Genomic DNA, 23870 nt, shown 5'->3' with positions numbered 1-23870 from the left:
GGTTGCTCAATCTATCATGGAGCCAGGACACCGTACCAATCAGACTCTGTGCCATCATCACATGGTTCCAGAATAAACAGGCAGCTGCAGGCCACAGGTGACTGTGATTGGTTTTATAAGCCTCACTAGCTAGCTATGTGCTACCCTGGATCACTGACCTTTGCCTGCTGACTTCAACATTGCTTTGGATTACAGATTTTGCCTCTAACATGACCTCCTGTTACTTGTTGTGACCTCACCTTTGCCGGCTGACTTTGTCTCTGAAGTTTTCTCCTTGTTTTACTTTGCTTTGTATTTATATCTGATTTGGGATCCTGATCTGGTCCTGGTTTTGCCTGTCTGTTTTTCAAATTTCTTACTACTCTTTTCCCAGTGTGGTTTAAGCCCCTGCATTTAGCTAAGAAGGGATTGTCGTCCAGTTGTGCAAGTAGGTAGGGACAGTGGTGGGGGTGGAGAACAGGGCTGCACTTGGCCCTACCTTTTCAAGACAGAAGGTATGAGAAATCAGGGTCTAAAGTTTGCCAGAACGCTAGTAATGATTTACCCCAAGATATGTAATAAACCCATAGTGTTAGAATACTTATAAAGTACCTCCTTGTATTGTAAAGAAACACTATATGGATTTCTTTTTTTTTTTTAAACTGACTGAGATAAAAGCCAGAAACCTTATGATTAATGTATACCAGACCCACTACACGTTGATATAGTTTATGAACTCATCAGATTTCATTTGGCCTAAGGGGTATCCATAATCCTCATTGCTTCTTTTGGGTGGACCCAGTGGCAGCTCAGTCCAAACACCCTAAAGACTATGCAATGAACTTCATGATTAGAATTGTCTAGCATATGTTGTGACCTCTTCATCACTCAATGATTAAAGGCTATGGATACCTTTGGGGCAATTTTTGTTTTGTGATCTAATTTTGGGTTAAAATAATTTTTTCAATAAGTCTTTATTAAAAATGTTCTGTCGTTTCTGAGATACAGGGTTAAAAATTTGTCTGTTAGCATCTGACAACTCATGTGTAGCTTTTATCTCTGATCTCCTGAACTCATGAGCACACATTATAGCTCAATACTTTTTAAACTGATAAGAATATGGCTTAAATAGGTGTTTAAGGGTTCAGGAGATTAGATATAAGAGCTACAGTTACAAAGAAAACAGAAACTGATAGCCTGCAGACTGATTCTTAACCCTGTATCTCAGAAACGGCTAAACATGTTTAATAAAGACCTATTAAAGAATAGATTTTTTAGCCCGAAATGAGTAAAATACAATCATAACGAAATGCCCCTGAAGGTGTACATAGCTGTTAAAGCTGTTGTCCAGGATTAGAAAAACATTGCTGATAACTTCTAATAAGAGGACTTGAAACAACCATGCCCCTCTTACAGCAACTGTATCCTTCACTATCTTCTGTTGCATGAGTTACCATTGACAATGTTGCAGTGGCAATACCACCTGATTAAATTATTATGTGACTGAGGACATGCCCGTAATGTAATTGCTGTGTTCATGCATGTTATTATATCTGTATACTCTTAAGTGTGCCGTGTAGCTTGCAAGTTTGGACACACTCAAGATATGCCATGTGTGATGTGCTATGTATTATACCCAGGGCCGTCTTTAATATTGATTGGACCCTGGGCAAGAATTTCCTTGGGCCCCCTGAAATGCTAAGGTCCATCTGTCTTCATGAGTGATTATCGCAGGGAAGGCAGGTTAGTTAGTGTACCCGAGCATTCGATTTTAAGACGCCTGTGGCCACCGCGGGGGCACAGGAGGCAGAAGCACAGCTCCCGCACAGCCCGTCTCCCCTTTTCAAATAGAAGACGGGTGGCCCTTAGCAACGCTCATTTCAGAGAGCGCTGCTAAGGGCCATTTCAGCCACAGTTTTCTACAAAAATTACATGTATGTATGGCAGTCCCAGTATCATAGTGCCACCCCCCCCCAAAAAAAAGTGCCAGTATCAAGAGCCTCTCTCCCCCCCCATGTCCCAGTATCATAGTGCCACCCCCTCCCCCCCAAAAGTGCCAGTATCAAGTGCCTCTCCTCCCCCATGTCCCAGTATCATAGTGCCACCCCCCCCAAAATTGCCAGTATCAAGTGCCTCTCTCCTTCCCCCCAAGTGCCAGTATCATAGTGCCAACCCCCCCCCCCCACCCCCCATGTGCCAGTATCAGGTGCCAACCCATCTCCCTCCCACATGTGACAGTATCAGGTGCCTCCCCATGTGCCAGTGCCATGTGTATCATAGTGCCAAACCCCCTCCCCATGTGCCAGTATCAAGTGGCTCCCGCTCCCCCCATGGCAGGTATTAATAAAAAAAAAAAAAACACTTCTACTTACCTACATGTCAGCCATGCGATGCAGCCTCTTCCTGTGTCCCGCCCTGTATGTCCATATATGGAATCAGTGCTTGTGTATTCTAATTTAGCCTGTATTTCAGAAAAGCTTCTGCTGGGATTCAAACCCACGACCTTCTGTATCAGAGGCAAAGCACCTAACCACACAGCCATAAGAGATGCCTTGCCACTGATTGAAAAAATATGAGACTTCTACTGTTATAGCTGGCTAAGTGTACAGTCGTGGCCAAAAGTTTTGAGAATGACACAAATATTAGTTTTCAAAAAGTTTGCTGCTAAACTGCTTTTAGATCTTTGTTTCAGTTGTTTCTGTGATGTAGTGAAATATAATTACACGCACTTCATACGTTTCAAAGGCTTTTATCGACAATTACATGACATTTATGCAAAGAGTCAGTATTTGCAGTGTTGGCCCTTCTTTTTCAGGACCTCTGCAATTCGACTAGGCATGCTCTCAATCAACTTCTGGGCCAATTCCTGACTGATAGCAACCCATTCTTTCATAATCACTTCTTGGAGTTTGTTAGAATTAGTGGGTTTTTGTTTGTCCACCTGCCTCTTGAGGATTGACCACAAGTTCTCAATGGGATTAAGATCTGGGGAGTTTCCAGGCCATGGACCCAAAATGTCAATGTTTTGGTCCCCGAGCCACTTAGTTATCACTTTTGCCTTATGGCACGGTGCTCCATCGTGCTGGAAAATGCATTGTTCTTCACCAAACTGTTGTTGGATTGTTGGAAGAACTTGCTGTTGGAGGGTGTTTTGGTACCATTCTTTATTCATGGCTGTGTTTTTGGGCAAAATTGTGAGTGAGCCCACTCCCTTGGATGAGAAGCAACCCCACACATGAATGGTCTCAGGATGCTTTACTGTTGGCATGACACAGGACTGATGGTAGCGCTCACCTTTTCTTCTCAGGACAAGCCTTTTTCCAGATGCCCCAAACAATAGGAAAGAGGCTTCATTGGAGAATATGACTTTGCCCCAGTCCTCAGCAGTCCATTCACCAAACTTTCTGCAGAAGATCAATCTGTCCCTGATGTTTTTTTTGGAGAGAAGTGGCTTCTTTGCTGCCCTTCTTGACACCAGGCCATCTTCCAAAAGTCTTCGCCTCACTGTGCGTGCAGATGCGCTCACACCTGCCTGCTGCCATTCCTGAGCAAGCTCTGCACTGGTGGCACTCCAATCCCGCAGCTGAATCCTCTTTAGGAGACGATCCTGGCGCTTGCTGGACTTTCTTGGACACCCTGAAGCCTTCTTAACAAGAATTGAACCTCTTTCCTTGAAGTTCTTGATGATCCTATAAATTGTTGATTGAGGTGCAATCTTAGTAGCCACAATATCCTTGCCTGTGAAGCCATTTTTATGCAACGCAATGATGGCTGCACGCGTTTCTTTGCAGGTCACCATGGTTAACAATGGAATAACAATGATTTCAAGCATCACCCTCCTTTTAACATGTCAAGTTGCCATTTTAACCCAATCAGCCTGACATAATGATCTCCAGCCTTGTGCTCATCAACATTCTCACCTGAGTTAACAAGATGATTACTGAAATGATCTCAGCAGGTCCTTTAATGACAGCAATGAAATGCAGTGGAAAAGGTTTTTTTGGGATTAAGTTAATTTTCATGGCAAAGAAGGACTATGCAATTCATCTGATCTCTCTTCATAACATTCTGGAGTATATGCAAATTGCTATTATAAAAACTTAAGCAGCAACTTTTCCAATTTCCAATATTTATGTAATTCTCAAAACTTTTGGCCACGACTGTACACCCCTGCCTCACACTGCACTTTATTCTCAAGCCTAAGCATCAAGAAATACGGGTGCAACACTTCTCACTATGCAACTACAGAGTGGACCTCAGCATTGGACTAAAGTCTGCACCTTTCTTTACTGGTTGCTATACTCACAAGAAATGATTCCTTGTCTTCGGCAGGATGTGAATCTTTAGCAACTTCTACAGTGTGCTTGTAAAGTATGTCCAGCTACGATAAGACTTACATCTCCTGAACATTTAGCTATGGAGACTCCAAATGTCCTGTTCAGACAGCTTTTCTACACAGATTATCTACTTTCCCCTCATCTCAACACTGGCATGCTTTGTAAAGTTTTCTTTTGCTCTTTTCTTAAATTTTCTCTACATTTTTGCTTCTCCAACGGTGTTCTAGCTGCCTCCTCCCCACTTACTACTCTGATCTAGCTCCTCACTATGCGGAGAGACACATAGCCCCACCTATCTACTGCCCTTTATGCGGGAAAATGCATAGATACTGTATTTTTTGCTCTTTTTTTCTGATAAAAGTGGGGGGAGAATGCCAGTGCACTCATTAGTACACAGTAGGACCTGGGAGCGGTGAATACAATACTGCTGGTGCTGGTTATACTCATTACAGTGTAAATGTGATCAGGGGCGTAGCTATAGGGGGTGCAGAGGTAGCAGAAGGAACGGGGACCCAAGCTGAACTCTTGCACCAGGGCCCATGAGCCTTTAGCTACGCCCCTGAATGTGATCACATTTACACTGTCTGGCCCTGTCAGTCAAAGTGCAGACGATACAGCAGTTGCAGAGAGAGCAGAGCCTCTAGGTTTAATGGTAATGCCCCCGTTGCTCCTAGAGGCACATTTGCATATTTTAAAACACAATTTTTCTCAGCAATGCGGGCACATATGAACATGGGACCAACACAGATGCCTTCAGCTGCTAAGCACACATGCAACAGGTCAACCAGTTTCATAGGTACAAATCTGCTGACAGATGCCCTTTTACCCCTTCGTTACCAGCACAGCGCTGGAGCAATAGGTAAACATGGTGCCCGCTCCCATGTGCAATGGGCGTCATGGCCTGCAGGTCTCAGCTGTTTTAAACAGCAGAGACCTACGGCTAATGACCGTGACTGGCAATGATGCCAATCGCAGACATTAAAGCCTTTAGATACCGTGATCAAGTGAGATCACGGAATCTAAAGGGTGAAAAACCCGGCAGCTTGGGCTTTCGGGCTTCTTACCGACATCCTCTCTGGCCAATGAGGATTCCAGTAATTGATTTTAATGCGCTGGGTCTCGCTGAAGAGATGTAGGGCATTAAATCTACAATTCTTATTTTGGCAAACAGGACAACATAAGAAATGAACAATTCTGAACAATTAATGAATATAAAAAGTCCATGATTGTTAAAAAAAAAAAAAAGCTTCAAAAGCATAACAAAAAAAGTAAAAAAAAAACTGTTAAAAATATATAAAAATTTAAAAAATATAAAAGTCTAAATTACCCCTCTTTCAATTGAATAAAAAACTAAATGTATAAATAACAAAAAAAAGACATTATGGGTATCACCATGACCGAAAATGCCCGTACTATTAAAATATAAAAATGCGGCTGGCGTAACAGAAAAACGGGTCAAAATGGACAATTTGCCATTTTTTTCATTGCTTCTCTTACTCCAAAAAATGTATTGAAATATGATGAAAAAGTCACACACACTCCAAATGGTACTGTATCAATAAAAACTACAGATTGTCCTGCAAAAAATGAGCCCCCACACAGCTCAGTAGATATAACAAAACAAAAAAGTTATGGGGGTCAGAATATGGTGATGTAATAAAAAAATGTTTCTCAAGGTTTAGATTTATTTGTACACTATTTAGACATAAAAACCTATGCATATGTGGTATCATTGTAATAGTACTGATCTAGAGAATGAAGAGCACTGGTCAGTTTTGCCGCAAACGGAACGCCGTGAAAAAAAAAAACTTAAAACGGTGGAAGAATTGTGTTTTCTTTTCCAATTCCATCCAATTTTTTCCCGCTTCCCACTACATTGTATGGAATATTAAATGGTGGCATTACAAAGTACAACTTGTCCCGCAAAACATAAGCCCCATACAGCTATGTGAACAGAAAAATAAAAAAAGTTATGGCTCAAGGAAGATGGGAAAGAAAAATGAAAACACAAAAACATAAAAAAAACTCCAGTATCCTAAGAGTTAAGAAAGTTCATCCATATCCTGCGAGAATAAAATCTGTAGAGTAAATTAACCTGTGGTGCTGAATTTTTAATACATGTGTTAATGTTCGCTGTGGCTTTTGATCGTTTGCAAGGTGAAATGTGTTGCAAATCTGCAACCAAATTATGTGACAAATCAGTGGCAGAGCTGTCTTGCATATTTCTGACATATTGTGCAGCTCTTTACAGACATTACTTGCTGTCTTCAATGGTGCTCACAATCTAAGCTCCCTATTAGTATGTCTTTGGAGTGTGGGAGGACACCAGAGTACCCGGAGGAAACCCAGGCCCCCAAACCTAGGACCCCAATGCTGGAAAGTACCAGTGCTAACCACTGAGTTAACAGGCTAACTAATTACTTTCTCACAGAAAATTCTCAGGAGAAAGGAAAGGTTCTCTTAGGGCTCATGCACACGACCGTATGCCCTCCTAGATATACGGTCCGTGAGCGGGCCATATGTCAGGGAGCAGCATACATTGTGTGCACGGAAGTGCACTGTATCATAGGTTACAATGATGCTGTGCACATCGAGCTGCCCGCGGAACTATTGTCCCGCACTAATAAGATCATATGAGTGCGGGACAATAGCCCCACGGGTGGCCCGACGTGCACAGCATCATTGTAATCTATGATGCAGTGTACTCCCGTGATCACGATGTATGCCGCTCCAGGACATATGGCCCGCTCTCGGACAGTATGTCTCGGAGGGCATACGGTCGTGTGCATGAGCCCTTAAACAGAGCTCTATTCTAGATAACACCTTTAAGATAACCAGTTTATTAAGTTTATTATACCCTTCATTAAAGCCATAAATAAGATTCAGAAATTGTAGAATTTATAGTTGACTTGTCTTGCCACATTTTGTTCTATAATGAAATCAACAAAAACAAAAGTCATGTGATTAAAAAAGTGAGAAATTAGAGAAAAAGCGTCAGTGAATCTAAATATCAATTTCTGTAGTTGCCATATTTGTGTAGAAAGTATGAATTTTCCTTTCATACATCTATGAAGATTCTCATTCATCGAGGTCATGGTATATCAGTAGTAAAAATGCAGAGCAACTGGACTTCTCGAAGAGAAAATACAAGTCGAGATTCTCTGACTTTTTACTACTGGTGTGCTTCCTTTGTTATGTGCGGGGATAGGCACTCAAACAATAAGAAAGTCCTTTTTTTCTGAAGGCTCTTCTAAGGGTCCACAGGTCATATGTGTCAGATGGATTTGCAGGTTTTATTGTGAACGTCTGAAGCAGAGCAGTCAAGAAGAGGAAGATTTCCATACGAGCCAGTCCTTCACCGGGGCAGATCCTTTTTCCTGCAAGCAAATATTTTACCCATGAGGATGTCTATTCATGAAGGCTACAATGTGCCACTAAAGACAGACACAATGACACCACAAAAGCTACATTAGCCTCCATATCAGCTACAATACCCCCATAAAAGCCACAGTACACCCTGTGCCAGCCACAATGCTTGAGTGCTGTCTGATCACTGTGGTCACTCCAAGAGATGTTTGTCATGAGAGAGCCTCTTTAAAAGTGCAAAATGGACCGAAAAATGAATAGACCACCTATCAAGAACTGTACCTGCTGAGAAAGGCATCCAAGCACCATGTGTGCAGAACAATCCATTCTGGTCCAAGAAGTTTTCTGGATTAAAATCATAAGGAGTCTTCCAGCAGTCTGGATCTGCTAAAACTGAGCCAAGGAGAGGGAATACGATGGTTCCCTGTTGAGACATTATGAAATTATATACAACAAACACCACATAACAGTGGAAGTAATGAGCTAAAGACTTTCAACTTCTCCTTCTCCCTTTTAAGCTGTTTCAACAGATTACTGAAAGAGAAACTGCAGCTGCATCCCCCTCCTCCCCCTCTCCCTGTTAGTCTTAATTCTGAGCTGTTTATTCAGTGACTGTCTTGGTTTCTGAACATTTACAGACCTTCTGCTGGCAGGGAAAGGGGAACTATCAACTGGTAGAAGTGTCATACATTCATATGCAATAAAAATATATTCATAGAAACAAATCAAGTAGTGATAGCTCTTATTAAATGTGGCTCTCCAGCTCTGGCTGTCAGACATGCTTGTAGTGATTTCCATTGGGGTTATATGTAGAGTTGAGCGGACACCTGGATGTTCGGGTTCGACGTGTTCGGCTGAACTTGAAAAAAAAGTTCGGGTTCGGGACCCGAACTTGACCCAAACCCGAACCCCATTGAAGTCAATGGGGACCCGAACTTTTGGGGACTAAAATGACTCTAAAATAGTCCTGGAAAGGGCTAGAGGGCTGCAAACGGCATCAAAATGTACTTAAGAGCATGACAAATGTTCTGCAAACAAATGTGGATAGGGAAATGACTTAACATAAAATACAGAAAAATTTAAAATAACCATCTGGATCTAGGAGGAGGAGGTTGAGGAGGCGGTGGATGGGTGGATGTGGCGGTATAGGTTGACGTGGCGGTGTAGGTGGAAGCGGCAGTGAAGGAGGAATAGGTAGCCAACACTGATTTGTGTTATTTTTTATTTTTAAATTGGGGTATCTCCCAAAATATTGGGACATATAACAAAATAAAACAAAGAAAAAGTGCACTTGAGTACTAGAATGGATGGTTGAGGCTGGTATAAATGTCTATTCTGCACAAGGTACGGACAAGTCCTGTGGTATCCATGCCTGGTTCATTTTAATAAATGTCACCCAGCAATAGAACAGAGGATTTTGAGAGATTTAGGCCCCTGTCACCCAGGCACAGCAGGGGTTTATTCACGGCAAAAGGGGGTTCATGTCACCCAGCAATAGAACAGAGGATTTTGAGAGATTTAGGCCCCTGTCACCCAGGCACAGCAGGGGTTCATTCACGGCAAAAGGGGGATCTTGTCACCCAGCAAAAGAACAGAGGATTTTGAGAGATTGAGGCCCCTGTCACCCAGGCACAGCAGCGCTTAATTCACGGCAAAAGGGGGATCTTGTCACCCAGCAATAGAACAGAGGATTTTGAGAGATTTAGGCCCCTGTCACCCAGGCTCAGCAGGGGTTTGTATACGCCAAAAATGGTAAAATGTCACCCGACAATTGAAAATAAGATTTTTTTCAATTTAGGGCACTAAAATTGGCACTTTTTTGCATTAAAATTGCTATAAAATAGTCCTTGAAAAGGCTAGAGTGATGTAAAAGGCAGTAAAATGTGCTTAAGAGCATGACAACTGCTCTGCAAACAAATGTGGATAGGGAAATAACTTAAAATAAAATAACAAAAAATTACAAATTATTAACCTGCAACTCAGAGAAGGAGGTGGATATGGAGTCGGAGATTGAGGAGGCGGTGAATGTGGTGTTGTAGGTGGAGGCAGCAATGGAGGAGGAGGAGGTAGCCAACAATGTTTTTTTTTCACATGTGTGACACTTTTTTGCAGCCTAGGTGCCCAAAGGGGCCCAAATTCTAAAGAGCACCTTTAGGATTTCACAGGGCATTTTTTAGGCATTTTGATTCCAGACTTCTTCTCACGCTTTAGGTCCCCTAAAATGCCAGGGCAGTATAAATACCCCACAAGTGACCCCATTTTGGAAAGAAGACACCCCAAGGTATTTCGTGATGGGCATAGTGAGTTCATGGAAGTTTTTATTTTTTGTCACAAGTTTGTGGAATATGAGACTTTGTAAGGAAAAAATAAATAACAAAAAAAATCATCATTTTCCGCTAACTTGTGACAAAAAATAAAAACTTCTATGAACTCTCTATGCCCATCAGCGAATACCTTAGGGTGTCTACTTTCCGAAATGGGGTCATTTGTGGGGTGTTTCTACTGTCTGGGCATTGTAGAACCTCAGGAAACATGACGGGTGCTCAGAAAGTCAGAGCTGCTTCAAAATGCGGAAATTCACATTTTTGTACCATAGTTTGTAAACGCTATAACTTTTGCACAAACCAATAAATATACACTTATTGCATTTTTTTTTATCAAAGACATGTAGAACAATAAATTTAGAGAAAATTTTATATAGAAATGTAGTTTTATTAGAAAAATTTTACAACAGAAAGTGAAAAATTTCGGTCAATTTTGATTAATATCAAAAAAGCAGCTTGGCTGCTGTCAGCAGCAATGAAATACCACCAAATGAAAGCTCTATTAGTGAGAAGAAAAGGAGGTAAAATTCATTTGGGTGGTAAAGGCTCTTTCACACTTGCGTTGTTCTTTTCCGGCATAGAGTTCCGTCGTCGGGGCTCTATGCCGGAAAAATCCTGATCAGGATTATCCCAATGCATTCTGAATGGAGAGAAATCCGTTCAGGATGCATCAGGATGTCTTCAGTTCAGGACCGGAAAGTTTTTTGGCCGGAGAAAATACCGCAGCATGCTGCGCTTTTTGCTCCGGCCAAAAATCCTGAACACTTGCCGCAAGGTGGGATCCGGAATTAATGCCCATTGAAAGGCATTAATCCGGATCCGGCCTTAAGCTAAACGTCGTTTTGGCGCATTACCGGATCCGACGTTTAGCTTTTTCGGAATGGTTACCATGGCTGCCAGGACGCTAAAGTCCTGTTTGCCATGGTAAAGTGTAGTGGGGAGCGGGGGAGCAGTATACTTACCGTCCGTGCGGCTCCCGGGGCGCTTCAGAGTGACGTCAGGGCGCCCCACGCGCATGGATGACGTCATCCATGCGCATGGGGCGCTCTGACGTCATTCTGGAGTGCCCCGGGAGCCGCACGGATGGTAAGTACACTGCTCCCCCGCTCCCCACTACTACTATGGCAACCAGGACTTTAATAGCGTCCTGGCTGCCATAGTAACACTGAACGCATTTTGAAGACGGATCAGTCTTCAAATGCTTTCAGTTCACTTGCGGTGTTACAGATCCGGCGGGCACTTCCGGCAAATGGAGCACACGACGGATCCGGACAACGCAAGTGGGAAAGTAGCCTAAGTTGTATGACCGAGCAATAAACTGTGAAAGTAGTGTAGTGCAGAATTGTAAAAAGTGGTCTGGTCATTTATAAGCTAGGGGAGCTGAGGTGGTTAAATTGCACACTGACTAATACAGATGTTGTAGATTGCCCAAAAAGTCTTTTTTTGCCAACAGAATATGAATGCTGTCTATATTAAACTTGAATTTAACACTTGCAGATCTGACAAATACTGATTTAAAAAAAAAAAAAAAGTGTGTTTTTCAAACCCCAGAAAATGATGGGTGTATTTCTACCTTAAATTGCACACTGACTAATCCAGATGTTGTAGTTTGCCCCAAAAAAATGGTGATTTGCAATGTCCCAAAAGCTCAGATGCAGTGCTGGTGCACTGAGCATGCATAAAATGGCCGCCGCCACCCACCTAACTAACAGAATTCTAAAAGTTAGTATTTCTGGTCAATGAGCTCAGGGCAGGGTAAAACGATAGTGCCCTGCACCCACACAACTATTTCTCCATAGATCGCTGAGTTAGATTCTCTCCTATGCTCTCCCTGAAATCACAAGTCCAGCAGCATCCTCTCCCTACACTTGTAACAGCAGAGTGACGTACAGCGCTACGTGACTCAAGCTTATATAGAGGCTGGATCACATGCTGCTCTGGCCAATCACAGCCATGCCATTAGTAGGCAAGGCTGTGATGGCCTCTTGGGGCAAGTAGTATGATGCTTGTTGATTGGCTGCTTTGCAGCCTTTCAAAAAGCGCCAAGAAAGCGCCGAACACCGAACCCGAACTTTTATGAAAATGTTCGGGTTATGGTCCGGGGTCCAAAAATCCTAAAGTTCGCTCAACCCTAGTTATATGTCTAAATACGGTATTCAAACATATACCATGACAGGTATATTCATTTTAATATGCGAAACTGAGTTCAAAGTATTCATCTTTGGACTTCATTTTTGTTTCTGGCTTTTTGTTTCCAGACTGTTTGGCGTGGTAGACATCACTATTCTGCCCAGCAAAAACACTGACAACAAATGGAAAACAGGTCAAAAGGAGGCCAAAGATGAATCCTTTGAACCTCATTTGACACATTAAAGGGAATGTACCCATCATAATATACAGGTGAAACTCGAAAAAATTCGAATATTGTGCAAAGTTCATTTATTTCAGTAATGCAACTTAAAAGGTGAAACTAACATATGAGATAGACTCATTACATGCAAAGCGAGATATTTCAAGCCTTTATTTGTTATGATTTGGATGATTATGGCTTACAGCTTATGAAACCCCAAAGTCACAATTTTGAGGTACCCTTTGCTCAGGGGGTATGGATTAATTAGCCGACTAGAGTGCGACACTTTGACCCTAGAATATTGAACCTTTTCACAAAATTCTAACTTTAAGCTGCATTAATGCAGTTCCTTTTAATTTGCATTACTGAAATAAATGGACTTTCTCAGATGGAAATCTCCGCAGTAAAAGTAGACCCAGCCAGAAAGTATAAACTTTTCCTGAAACGAGTAAAGTCTCTTACCTTAGGGATCATAAAACCTCTGAAGAATGTGTCCTCTGACACCTGGTGAGCAAGAGCCATTGGAACAATATCTACATATCTCATGATTTCATGTACCACAGCATTTGTGTAATGCATCTGGGACTGGTCAGCCATTCCAGGCATCCTGCTTGAACCAATGATTGTATCGATCTCCTTCTGCACCTTTTCTGAAAGTCGAATAAAATTGCAACAAATTGGACCTTGCTTATAATCTCTTCCCAGCTCATATCATGGCAAATATTATATGTGTGTGTTCTTATGGACAATTGCAGTGCCTTGGAGAAGGGACACTCTGAAGTCTGGACATTTGTGGACATTTGCCTGTTTCTCCTATGCAAAGTTATACACTTCTTAATTTATTTCACTTGAGAGGATTAACGTGCACTGTTTAAGGCCTCTTGCACACGTACGTTTTTTTTTCCCCCCGTTTACGTTCAATTTTTTGCGTTCCGTATACGGAACCATTCATTTCAATGGATACGCAAAAAAAAAAAAACGGAAGGTACTCTGTATGCCTTCTGTTTCCGTATTTACTTTTCCCTATTATTGTCCGCATAACGGACAAGGATAATACTGTTCTATCAGGGACCAGCTGTTCCGTTCCGCAAAAAACGGAATGTACACGGACATCATCCGGACGACCGCAAAATACTAAAAAAGCCATACAGTCATGTGCAAGAGGCCTAATACTGTGTAACTGCATTTTATATGTATGTTGTGCTATCTTTATCTTGTTCATTTGCACTGTATTTGAGAGGCTCTGTGGAAAGGGTTAATGAATACTGAGAGATGTTTGGGACTTTGAATGAGAAGCTGGTAATTTTCCACTGCCCTGTTTACCAGCAAAACCAGACTGATGTTTTGAATGTCTGATTTAGCTCTGTTTTTATGTCTGGAAGCTTGTTTTGTCTGGAAAAACTGCTGTGTCATTGCCTTTGAGTATCATTGAAGCTTTAATGCAAGTTAATGACAGACAGGTGTGGTAACTTTGTAATTGTTTGTGCTGAGTTTCCACCCCTCCCACTAGAAGGTTCCAGTGTAGCTAAAAATGATATATAAGGAGAGTAGACAGAGCCCCTAGTATTCTGCAGTCAGAGACCAGTGCTTGGAGGGGGAGACTCATACCAGTCTGCATGAGTTACCAGAAGAAGACGTTGAGATGGGAACACTGAGCCACAGACCATGGGTCACCAGCCCTGTGACCAAGGATCCACCTTAACTACTGAGCTACAGAACGTGGGCCTCCAGCCTTTGGCCAGAGTACTAGCCTTCTTAGAGAGAGAGGGCTTTCCTCAGCATCAAACCTTCTTCTGCCAGGGAGGAGACTGGAGAAGCCAGCCCTATGACTTGCCTGTATTGCTTTGCCACTGAATTCCTCCAGTAAAGAAACACACTGGTTAATTGCAGACCCTGACTCTCTGGACTTATTTCCCATTGGGGTGCACCATGCCTTAACATCCCTTCTGGAGAGCAGCAATATGTGGTGACACCTTGATGGTGTCTGGGGGACCCAGTGCAGCATTGGGGCCACCCCAAAGCCAGGCACTGCACAATGTCTAGGAAGAAGATGCATGAGGGTACGCACAGCTACTCATGCTGTCATAATTGGTTGGGGCAAGGAACAAAGTTATCCAATTACAAAAGCAATATAAAAGAACAACTTCCCCCTTGGTGGCAATTATCAGCATATTGGCTTAGAACAGTAGAGAATCATGCCAGAAGTAGGAGCTTTCAAGGTCACTCCGAGGATTGAGAAATTACGTATTATAAAATTCACTGAAGAACATCCAAGAATTATAGACCTGTTTAGTCTCAGCTAATGCTGGTATTCACGACTTCAACATAACGGTTTGAGCAGAAATTGGATTCATGGGGAAAAAAAGGACATTTCTGGAACCCAAGAGGAACATCACCTAAGCATATATCATTAACCCTAAAGTGGCAATGAGGCTATAATTGTTAAATGTGTAGGTCTTTTGTTAGGGATTACTAAGGTCATTATCCAGACCACAGCCAGTGAACCCCAAAACCTGCTACCTGCCTTCCAAGACAACTCCAGGTGGTAGAAAGCTAAGGCTACCCCTAGGTTCACCAGAACCTGCTGCAAGGCCAGATGCACTTAGCTTCTAGGGTTACAGGTTATGTCTGCAGAGTAGATAACAGAAATTGGCCGAAGGGCACAGTAGTGGCAAACCTTCCAAAATGAGCAGGGACGTACAAAGTAGAGTTAGCAAGCAGGGGTAAAATAAAGATAACATCCAGATGCAGGCCAAGGTCAGCTCTGAGATTGGATACAGTCAGCAACCTGATTGGCTTGGCTTCCAGTCACACTCACAGGTTGACCACATGGGATTTCAAAATGACAACCCTCCCAGCACAGTCCGGACAGCTCAACAGCTACTATATGTGTATAGGGAAACCTGATTACATCCAGTTGTCTACTGTCAGGAAAAACATGAATTGGTCAGGTTGAATTTCCAAGACTTGCCTTGAAGATAATCAGCTGCAGAGTTGGGAATTTAGAACAAACCAAACATACTTTCATTTCACCCTTTCCAACATTTCTTATTTCGGTCAAGGTACTTGGCAAACCCTACAACTTAGGTGTCCACCTGATCTGGTGTCTGACGGGAGTGGTTGGTGGTTGCTATGGGCAAGAGGCAGCTGTTAAGTTGGCAACAGAGGAACAATGATTCAGACACCAACTGTCTTACTTATAATAAATACAAGGGGAAGAAAAGTTGTGAGAGGGAACTTTGAGCATGATGACTGTTGGGAGGAGTCCTTATGGATGAGGAGGCGATCTATGGAATAAAAGGGAGCACAGGGAGAGGTTTTTGTGATAGATGAGTATTGCAAGTACATACGGGCACAGAAGATCAAGAAGGTCCAAAAACTTCTCTGTCTACTCCGGTGAAGTTTAAGACAGGAGCTTGTGGATGGCCAGACCAGGGATGGCACTTATGCAGGTACTAAGGGTACAGTTTTCACAGGGCCTGGCTGTAGGGACAGCATTGTCTAATCCTTGTTTGTGTACCTCCCTGGAATTTGCATTTTATGGATTAACCACCTGATGGTAATATTGGTGTTTCTATAGTGTTCTGTTCAGTAACAAGTAGGGAGTTAATACAATTATTACAAAAATAAGGCTTTAATTATTCTTACCTGGTGAGGTGGATTCCCTAGGTCCTTGGTACAGATGAGCAGGTCTTACACAGCATTGGCAAGTGGCCTGATGCAGCAGAGAGGAAGCACAGATGTAGCAGTGCTGCAGATGTAGCAGAACTGGAGATTCAGCTGAGCTGATGATAAAGCTGGACCGTAGATGCAAAAGTAGATGAAGTAGAGTCTATAGTATAGTGTAGCTGAAGAAGTTGTGCATTAGGTAGAATATCAGAGCGGAAGCAGATGTAGAGTTAGAGTAGAGGACGTGTAAGAGATGTAGCAAAACTGGAATAGCAGATCTGGACTGATGCAGCAGAGCTAGAGCCGCAGCCCATAAATATGAGGATTCCAGCCCTTGGCTTGTGCTGGAGCTGATCAACATGTTTATTTATTAAATCAAATAGACAAAAAAGATAAATGGCCCTTCATTCAGGGTCTCTGCTACTAGTTTACTAACTTTATACTTTGTGAAAATAAACGATATGATGGCAGGAAACGTCAAAGCACTAGCCATCATGATACCAAATCTGACTGGCTATTTGACCATTAGTTTTGGCTACAGAAATATATCATGCTTAAAAAGGACCTATCTTCAAATGTCTGTTTAGGAACTATTGGCACTCCCCATGTAATAATAATTCTGTATCACCTATTCTAATGACTCTACGCTGTGCCCTTCCTTTATTATTCCTGCTAGAAGTTATAGATGGGTGTTACCAGTTAGGGGTGTGTCCCTGCACAGTCTGACACTATCCAATTAGGACTGCCAGTATCAGAATGTGCCAATTGTTGGCAATTCATTCATAATTTCTAGGAGGAATAATAAAGGAATCGCCAACATTGAGAGTCATAAGAATAGATGCTCCCTAATTGTTATCACATGGGGAATACAAGTAGTTACTAAAAAAGACTTGTTAGGGGAGATGACAGCTCCTCTTTAATAAAAGCCTATTCATCAGAATCCATCTCTCACCTTGGACATGTGGATATTGCATCATCAGCAGAAGACTGAACTGGAGAGTATTCGATGTGGTCTCTGTCCCAGCTGTGAAAAGCTCAAAGGCTACGACAACCAAATTTTCTTGGTTAAATTCTTCACCATTTGTTTCATTGTCCTGGAATTTAAGGATAGAATACACATTGTCCTGTATTAAACCCCTTGTAGCCTGGGTATTAAAAAACGTGGCTTAGTTCACACTGACACTGAGACTTGGTAAGCAGTTTGATGAGTATTAACAGCAAGAACAACACAGCATGCAGCACTATTCTTATCAGTGGGGTCTGGCAAGGGTCTGGGAGCCATCCAATGATGGATCCAGCTTTGAGTTATTGCTACATTATTAATGGCAGTAGCAACGGAGATGTGAAGAATCATATAATTCCTGCAATAGGGCGGATGGCTGCAGCATTTCTGTATGGGAATTGGCCAGGAGAAATGTTGGGAATTGGCCAGGAGGGTGCATTTAGGCCAGTCATACACATTAAACAGACAGCTATTCCTATTGACCTCCCCATATACGTGCATCCTCAGCTCAGCCAATCATGCATGTGTTACGGACAGTGAGAAAGGCACCGGCAGACACCTCTAGCAGCGACTTATTTATCTGGAATCAAAAGTATCAGCCATATTGAAATGCAATTGCCTGATCTTCATCTCTACCAAAATCTGCCACTGGAGGAGAGTCATGAGGATGTTCGACCAACACTTAGCTAATGTTATGAAATCTCCCCTCTTTCCAGTGTATGTAACAAATGACAATGAATTCTAGTTCAGTTTATCATCACCACAACTATACTTTTGTTACAGACATCGCAGTTTCAGGAGCCCAAGCCCCAGTGCCGCCCCTTGCACTTTCATGTTCGGCCGCTCCTCTGCAACGTCACGATCTGCACAAAGCTCAACTGTTCTGCTCATGCGCAAGATTTTGGCGAGACCTAACAATGACCATGTGGGCGGAGTTTTGTGCAGGTCATAATGTCACGAACATGAAGGGGCAGCAGTGGGAACTTGAGTAAAGGCAGGCTTGAGCTCTTCATGGAGGTGGGCTTGTACACTTGCAAGAGGCGGGCTTGGGCTCCTGCAACCATTAATCAACCCTGCTGGGCACTTGGAAGGCTAATTAGAATTTCTGATCAGAAACGGTGATATCTACAACAAAGGTTGTGATGATGGTAAACTAAATTACCATTTGTTACATACACTGGAAAGAGGTGACATTTCCTTTTTAAAGAGGATCTTTCACCACTCCTGACATGTCTGTTTTAATAGCTTCATGCTTTACCCATGTAATAACAATTCCAGAGCATCTATTGTTATGTCTGTATGTTGTGCCATTCCTGTATTATTTCAACTAGAAGTTATGAATGAATTGCTAGCAGTCTGCAGTAAGGGTACAGAGAGATGGTAACAAGTTGGGGGGGTGTACCTGCGCAGACTCACTCTATCCAATCAGTGCTGCCATTTTCAGACTATGCAGGTACACCCCCCTCAACTGGTTACCACCCCTATATACCCTTACTGCAGACTGCTAGCAATTCATTCATAACATTTAGTAGAAATAATAAAGGAATGGCAAAACATAGAGCCATAAGAATATATACTCCAGAATTGTTATTAAATGTGGAATGCATGAAGCTATTAAAACAGGCATATAAGTAGTGATGAGCGGCAGGGGCAATATTCAAATTTGCAATATTCCACAAATATTTGGGAGAATATTCGTCATAAATTAGCGAATTCGAGAATTCGCCATTATTTTCTTGACTGCGAAAATTGGCAATGTAATATGCGTATATTGCGCGCACAATACAGGCGTGGGTCACATTTGCTAAATTTTTCAAGCTGCTAGAAGTTTCCTGAGACTGGAGAAAATGGTTGGTACGGCAGGACATTACAATAGCTTTATATGCAGATAGAGTGCTCCAATATATTCGCAATTGCGCAAATCGGCAATTAATGATGTGCATATTTTGGCGCAATACATGCAACTTCACATTTTAGCAGGTCTGACTACATATTACTGATTGGTGCACTATGTATTGTTGTCTGTAGCATGTATGTATGGACAGCAGAACCAGCTACACTATATCACTATCTAACCTACACTGACTATCTCCCACTAACTATATGTATTATATATATAAGCTAACTAACTATCTAATGTAATGACACAGCAAAGCACAGAGCACAGCAATGACACTGCTCTCTCTCTCAGAACTGCAAAAAACTGCATAAAATGGCTCCTGGGGAGGTTCTTATATAGTAAGGGGTAGGCAACTTTCCTATTGGTTGTTAGGGATGTTGCTAAGCTCAGACAAAGACATTGCAGCCTTCTCATTGGCCCACAAGCAAGAAGCAGGGAGGGATCATGGATCCAGATGAAAAAAAAATCTAGAATATTTGCAAATACGAATATATAGCACTATATTCTAAATATTCGCAAATTCTCGAAGTGGCGATATTTGCGATTAAAATTTGCGATTCGAATATTCGCGCCTGTTACGGTTGCCTAAGGCTGGCTTAGGGTTGGACCGCTTAGATGTCCTTGTCCCCGAATTCTAGAGAGCGCTGTTAGGTTCTTTTTAGCAGTCATCCATGCTCCTGTAAGTGTAGATGAAATCCAGAGAGCTCTGACAAGGGCTAGTGATTAGTGATGCTGTACAAAACGAGTCAAAGCACGAATTGAGGGTAAGAAGCAGAATCTCTCTTTACTGAGGGCTACCCGCCCGTATTTATGCAGGTCCCCATCTGGTGGACACTCCCCTAGGGGGACCAGATGGAAGACTGTGACACAGGACAGATAAACAACAATTCAGGACACACAGACACAATACATCCCCACAATGTATCCTGGTTTCCTCCTCTCTGCCACGGAGACAACCGAGGAGTAATTAAATTATCTCTCAGGACAAAGGGAGATCGCCACCATACACGTGGAAACAACAGGACAGAAATCACCATTCAAACATATAATGTCACAACCCTTGCAGTAAACATAGACACGTACCCTGGAGACAACCGAGGAGTAATTCCGTTATCTCTCAGGACTAGAGTTGAGCAGACACCTGGATGTTCGGGTTCGGCAGGTTCGGCTGAACTTGACAAAAAAGTTGAAGTCAATGGGGACCCGAACTTTTGGGCACTAAAATGGCTCTACAATAGTCCTGGAAAGGGCTAGAGGGCTGCAAAAGGCATCAAAATGTGCTTAAGAGCATGACAACTGTTCTGCAAACAAATGTGGATAGGGAAATGACTTCAAATAACATAAAATACAGAAAAATGTAAAATAACAATCAGGATCTAGGAGTAGGAGGTTGAGGAGGCGGTGGATGTGGCGGTGTAGGTTGACGTGGTGGTGTAGGTGGAAGCGGCGGTGAAGGAGGAATAGGTAGCCAACACTGATTTGTGTTATTTTTTATTTTTAAATTGGGGTATCCCCCAAAATATTGGGACATATAACAAAATAAAACAACGAATAAGGGCGCTTGAGTGCAAGAATGGATGGTTGAGGCTGGTATAAATGTCTATTCTGCACAAGGTATGGACAAGTCCTGTGGGATCCATACCTGGTTCATTTTAATAAACGTAAGCTTGTCCACATTGGCTGCGGCCTGTTATAATGCTGTCACCACCAGCTCTCTGAGAAGGTCTGACAGACGTTCTTCTGTACCTCTTGCATGATGTTCTTTGTTTTGGTTTCACTTTGTCATCTCCTTTCCTTCTCCCAGCTGACACCTATTTACACTAATTGCCTCCCTTTATATTCCCTCCCATACTGCCTCACTTTGCGGTTTATACTACTTCCTGGATTGAAGTCTTCACTGCTGGAGTCTTCTGCTGCTGCTTGTTCAGATAAGTCCTTTCATGTATTGTGTTTCCTTGCTGGCTTGATTCTAGGTGACCCTGACTCCGTCCGTATTAAGTGCAGGGAGCCGGTGGTCGTGTCCCCTCACTATTATAGGGTTTTCAGGTGTCACACAGTCTAGGTACGAGGGCATGCAATCGTCTACCTCTGAGACCTTTGTATGTGCTTAGCAGTCAGGGTGAGCTCTTAGGGTTTTATAGGGGTCACCTTTATGCTCCTTAGTTTGGGATCAAGCCAGTCGGATGTTTATTCATAACTTCCAGCTATCTGCAACATCATCCGTGACATTATAAACCGCCATTACCGTCTTAAGCATGGCTCCGGTTTCAGCCTTGATTGACCGCATGCAGGGTCTTTCACTGGAGGTAGCAGATCTCCGTAAAACTGTGTCTCAGTTTCAGGTGACCGGTTCTGCTTGCGTTCATGGAGTTTGTTCCGAGCCTAAGATCTCGCTTCCAGGTACGTTCTCCGGGCGTAGTGAGAATTTTGTTCGCTTTAGAGAGGCATGCAAACTCCTTTTTCGCCTACTTCCCCATTCCTCTGGTGATGAGGAGCAGAGGGTGGGGATCATCATCTCGCTGCTCAGGGATAACGCTCAGTCTTGGGCCTTTTCGCTGCCGGTGGGGGCACGGCCCCTCCGATCGGTGGATGAATTTTTTGTAGCCCTGGGGCAGATATATGATGACCCGGATCGTATTGCTCTGGCTGAATCTAAACTGCCTCTTTTATGCCAAGGTGAACAGTCCGCAGAGATATAATATTCAGAATTTCGGAGATGGGCAGCTGATACTGGTTGGAATGATGCTGCACTCCGAAGTCAATTTTGCCATGGTCTTTCGGAGGGATTGAAAGATGCATTTGCTTTTCATGAGAGACCTGCCTCGTTGGAGTCTGCCATGTCTCTAGCTGTTCGTATTGACAGGCGTCTTAGAGAGAGAGGAGAGACCACTCATTCCTGTCATATTTAGTCCAAGGACAGTGGGGCGGTCTCATTCAGTGCGCAGGGGCCTCAGCCTCTCTCAATTCCCTCTGAGCAGGAGGCCATGCAGCTGGGTTTGCTTGCCTCTGATAGTAGAGGATTCAGCTCTCAGGTTTGTTTCTGTTGTGGGGGTATAAATCATTTGGCTAATGTTTTCCCCTCTAGGAGATTCCGGGAGTTTTCTGAGGGTAATAAAGAAACAAAAAGAAAAAAACCCTCTAAAAACTTTCCATCTGTTACTATTGGCAAGGTTGATGTGGAAATTGAAGGTTTGCCGTTTGCTTGTAGTTACCGTTTTGTCCTACCTTCCAGGGTGGCGCTAGATAGCAAGAACATTGTTTGTGAGATTTTTGTAGATAGTGGAGCAGCTGTCAATCTCATTGATAATCAATTTGCTATAACACATGGTTTCCAGGTATGCACTTTGGGAAAGGATATACCTGTTTTTGCTATCGATTCCGCTCCACTTTCTCAAAAATCGTTAAAGGGCATAGTTCACAATATCCGTTTGACTGTGGGTAATGCTCATGTTGAGGATATGTCATGTTTCGTCCTAAGCGGATTACCTACTCCTCTAGTGTTGGGGCTACCCTGGCTCACTAAACATAACCCCACCATTGATTGGCAAGCAAGGCAAATAAATGGTTGGAGTGACTTTTGCAGAGATAATTGCCTGACGGCGTCTCTTTCAGAGGTTTATACCAAGACACTACCATCTTTTCTCTCTGAATTTTTGGATGTGTTTTCAGAGAGTGGTGTCCAGGAGCTGCCCCCTCACCGGGAGTACGATTGCCCTATTAATCTCATCCCAGGCGCCAAGCTGCCAAAATCACATTTATACAAACTCTCCCAACCTGAAAGAGTCGCTATGCGTACTTATATCTCTGAGAGCCTGAGAAAGGGACACATCCGACCCTCGAAGTCACCTGTTGCCGCTGTTTTTTTTTTTGTTAAGAAAAAAGATGGTTCTTTAAGACCTTGTCTGGATTTCAGGGAGCTGAACCGTATCACGATTCATGACCCATATCCGCTTCCTCTGATCCCGGACCTGTTGCTGGGGCTAAGGTTTTTTCTAAGTTGGATTTAAGAGGGGCATACAACCTAGTCAGGGTCAGGGAAGGGGACGAATGGAAGACGGCCTTCAATACTCCTGAGGGTCATTTCGAGAATTTGGTTATACCCTTTGGTTTGATGAATGCTCCGGCCGTCTTCCAACATTTTGTGAACAGCATTTTTTATCATTTAATGGGGAAATTTGTACTGGTGTATCTAGATGACATTTAGATTTTTTCTCCTGATTTCAAAACTCATAGGGACCACCTACGTCAGGTCTTGCTCATTCTGCGGGAGAGTAAATTGTACGCTAAACTGGAAAAATGTGTGTTTGTGGTTCCGGAGATTCAATTTCTTTGTTTTCTTCTCTCCGCTTCTGGTTTTCGCATGGACCGTGAGAAGGTCCGCGCTGTGCTTGATTGGGGGCTTCCTGAGAATCAGAAGGCGCTGATGCGGTTTTTGGGTTTTGCCAATTATTACAGAAAGTTCATTTTGAATTATTCCTCTGTTGTTAAGCCACTCCCTGATATGACTAAAAAGGGGGTAGATTTTTCCTCCTGGTCGGTAGATGCGCTTAAGGCCTTTTCTAGTATCAAAGAGAGTTTTGCTTCCGCTCCCATTTTGGTACATCCTGATGTCTCTCTACCTTTCATTGCTGAGGTGGACGCTTCTGAGGTGGGTGTGGGTGCGGTCTTATCTCAGGGTCTCTCTTCTGCCAAATGGCGACCGTGTGCCTTTTTCTCAAGGAAACTCTCCTCCGCAGAGAGAAATTACGATGTGGGAGATAGGGAGTTGTTGGCCATCAAATTAGCTTTTGGGGAATGGCGCCATTGGCTAGAGGAAGCCAGACACCCTATTACCGTGTTTACCGACCATAAGAATCTGGCCTACTTGGAATCAGCCAAGCGTCTGAACCCGAGACAGGCCAGATGGTCTTTATTCTTTTCTAGGTTTAATTTTGTTGTCATG

At 42.9% G+C, this 23870-nt stretch overlaps 1 protein-coding gene across 1 annotated transcript in view; it reads right to left on the bottom strand.

Annotated features, from left to right (window-relative positions):
* Positions 1–7201: 7201 nt before the first annotated feature.
* Positions 7202–23870, bottom strand: part of LOC121003064 (cytochrome P450 2A13-like) — a 62680-nt gene continuing 46011 nt past the window's right edge. The window contains exons 6-9 of the mRNA XM_040434620.1: positions 16978–17119; positions 12819–13006; positions 7965–8106; positions 7202–7693 (exon numbers count right to left, since the gene is read on the bottom strand). Of these exons, the coding sequence (XP_040290554.1) occupies positions 7509–7693; positions 7965–8106; positions 12819–13006; positions 16978–17119 (657 nt within the window). The 3' untranslated portion in view covers positions 7202–7508. The remainder of the gene's footprint in view (positions 7694–7964; positions 8107–12818; positions 13007–16977; positions 17120–23870) is intronic.

The sequence above is a fragment of the Bufo bufo genome, chromosome 6, assembly GCF_905171765.1.
Source record: "Bufo bufo chromosome 6, aBufBuf1.1, whole genome shotgun sequence".
Classification (NCBI taxonomy): domain Eukaryota; kingdom Metazoa; phylum Chordata; class Amphibia; order Anura; family Bufonidae; genus Bufo; species Bufo bufo.
The sequence above is the reverse complement of the archived record's forward strand: the minus strand, read 5'-3'. Positions and strand labels throughout refer to the sequence as shown.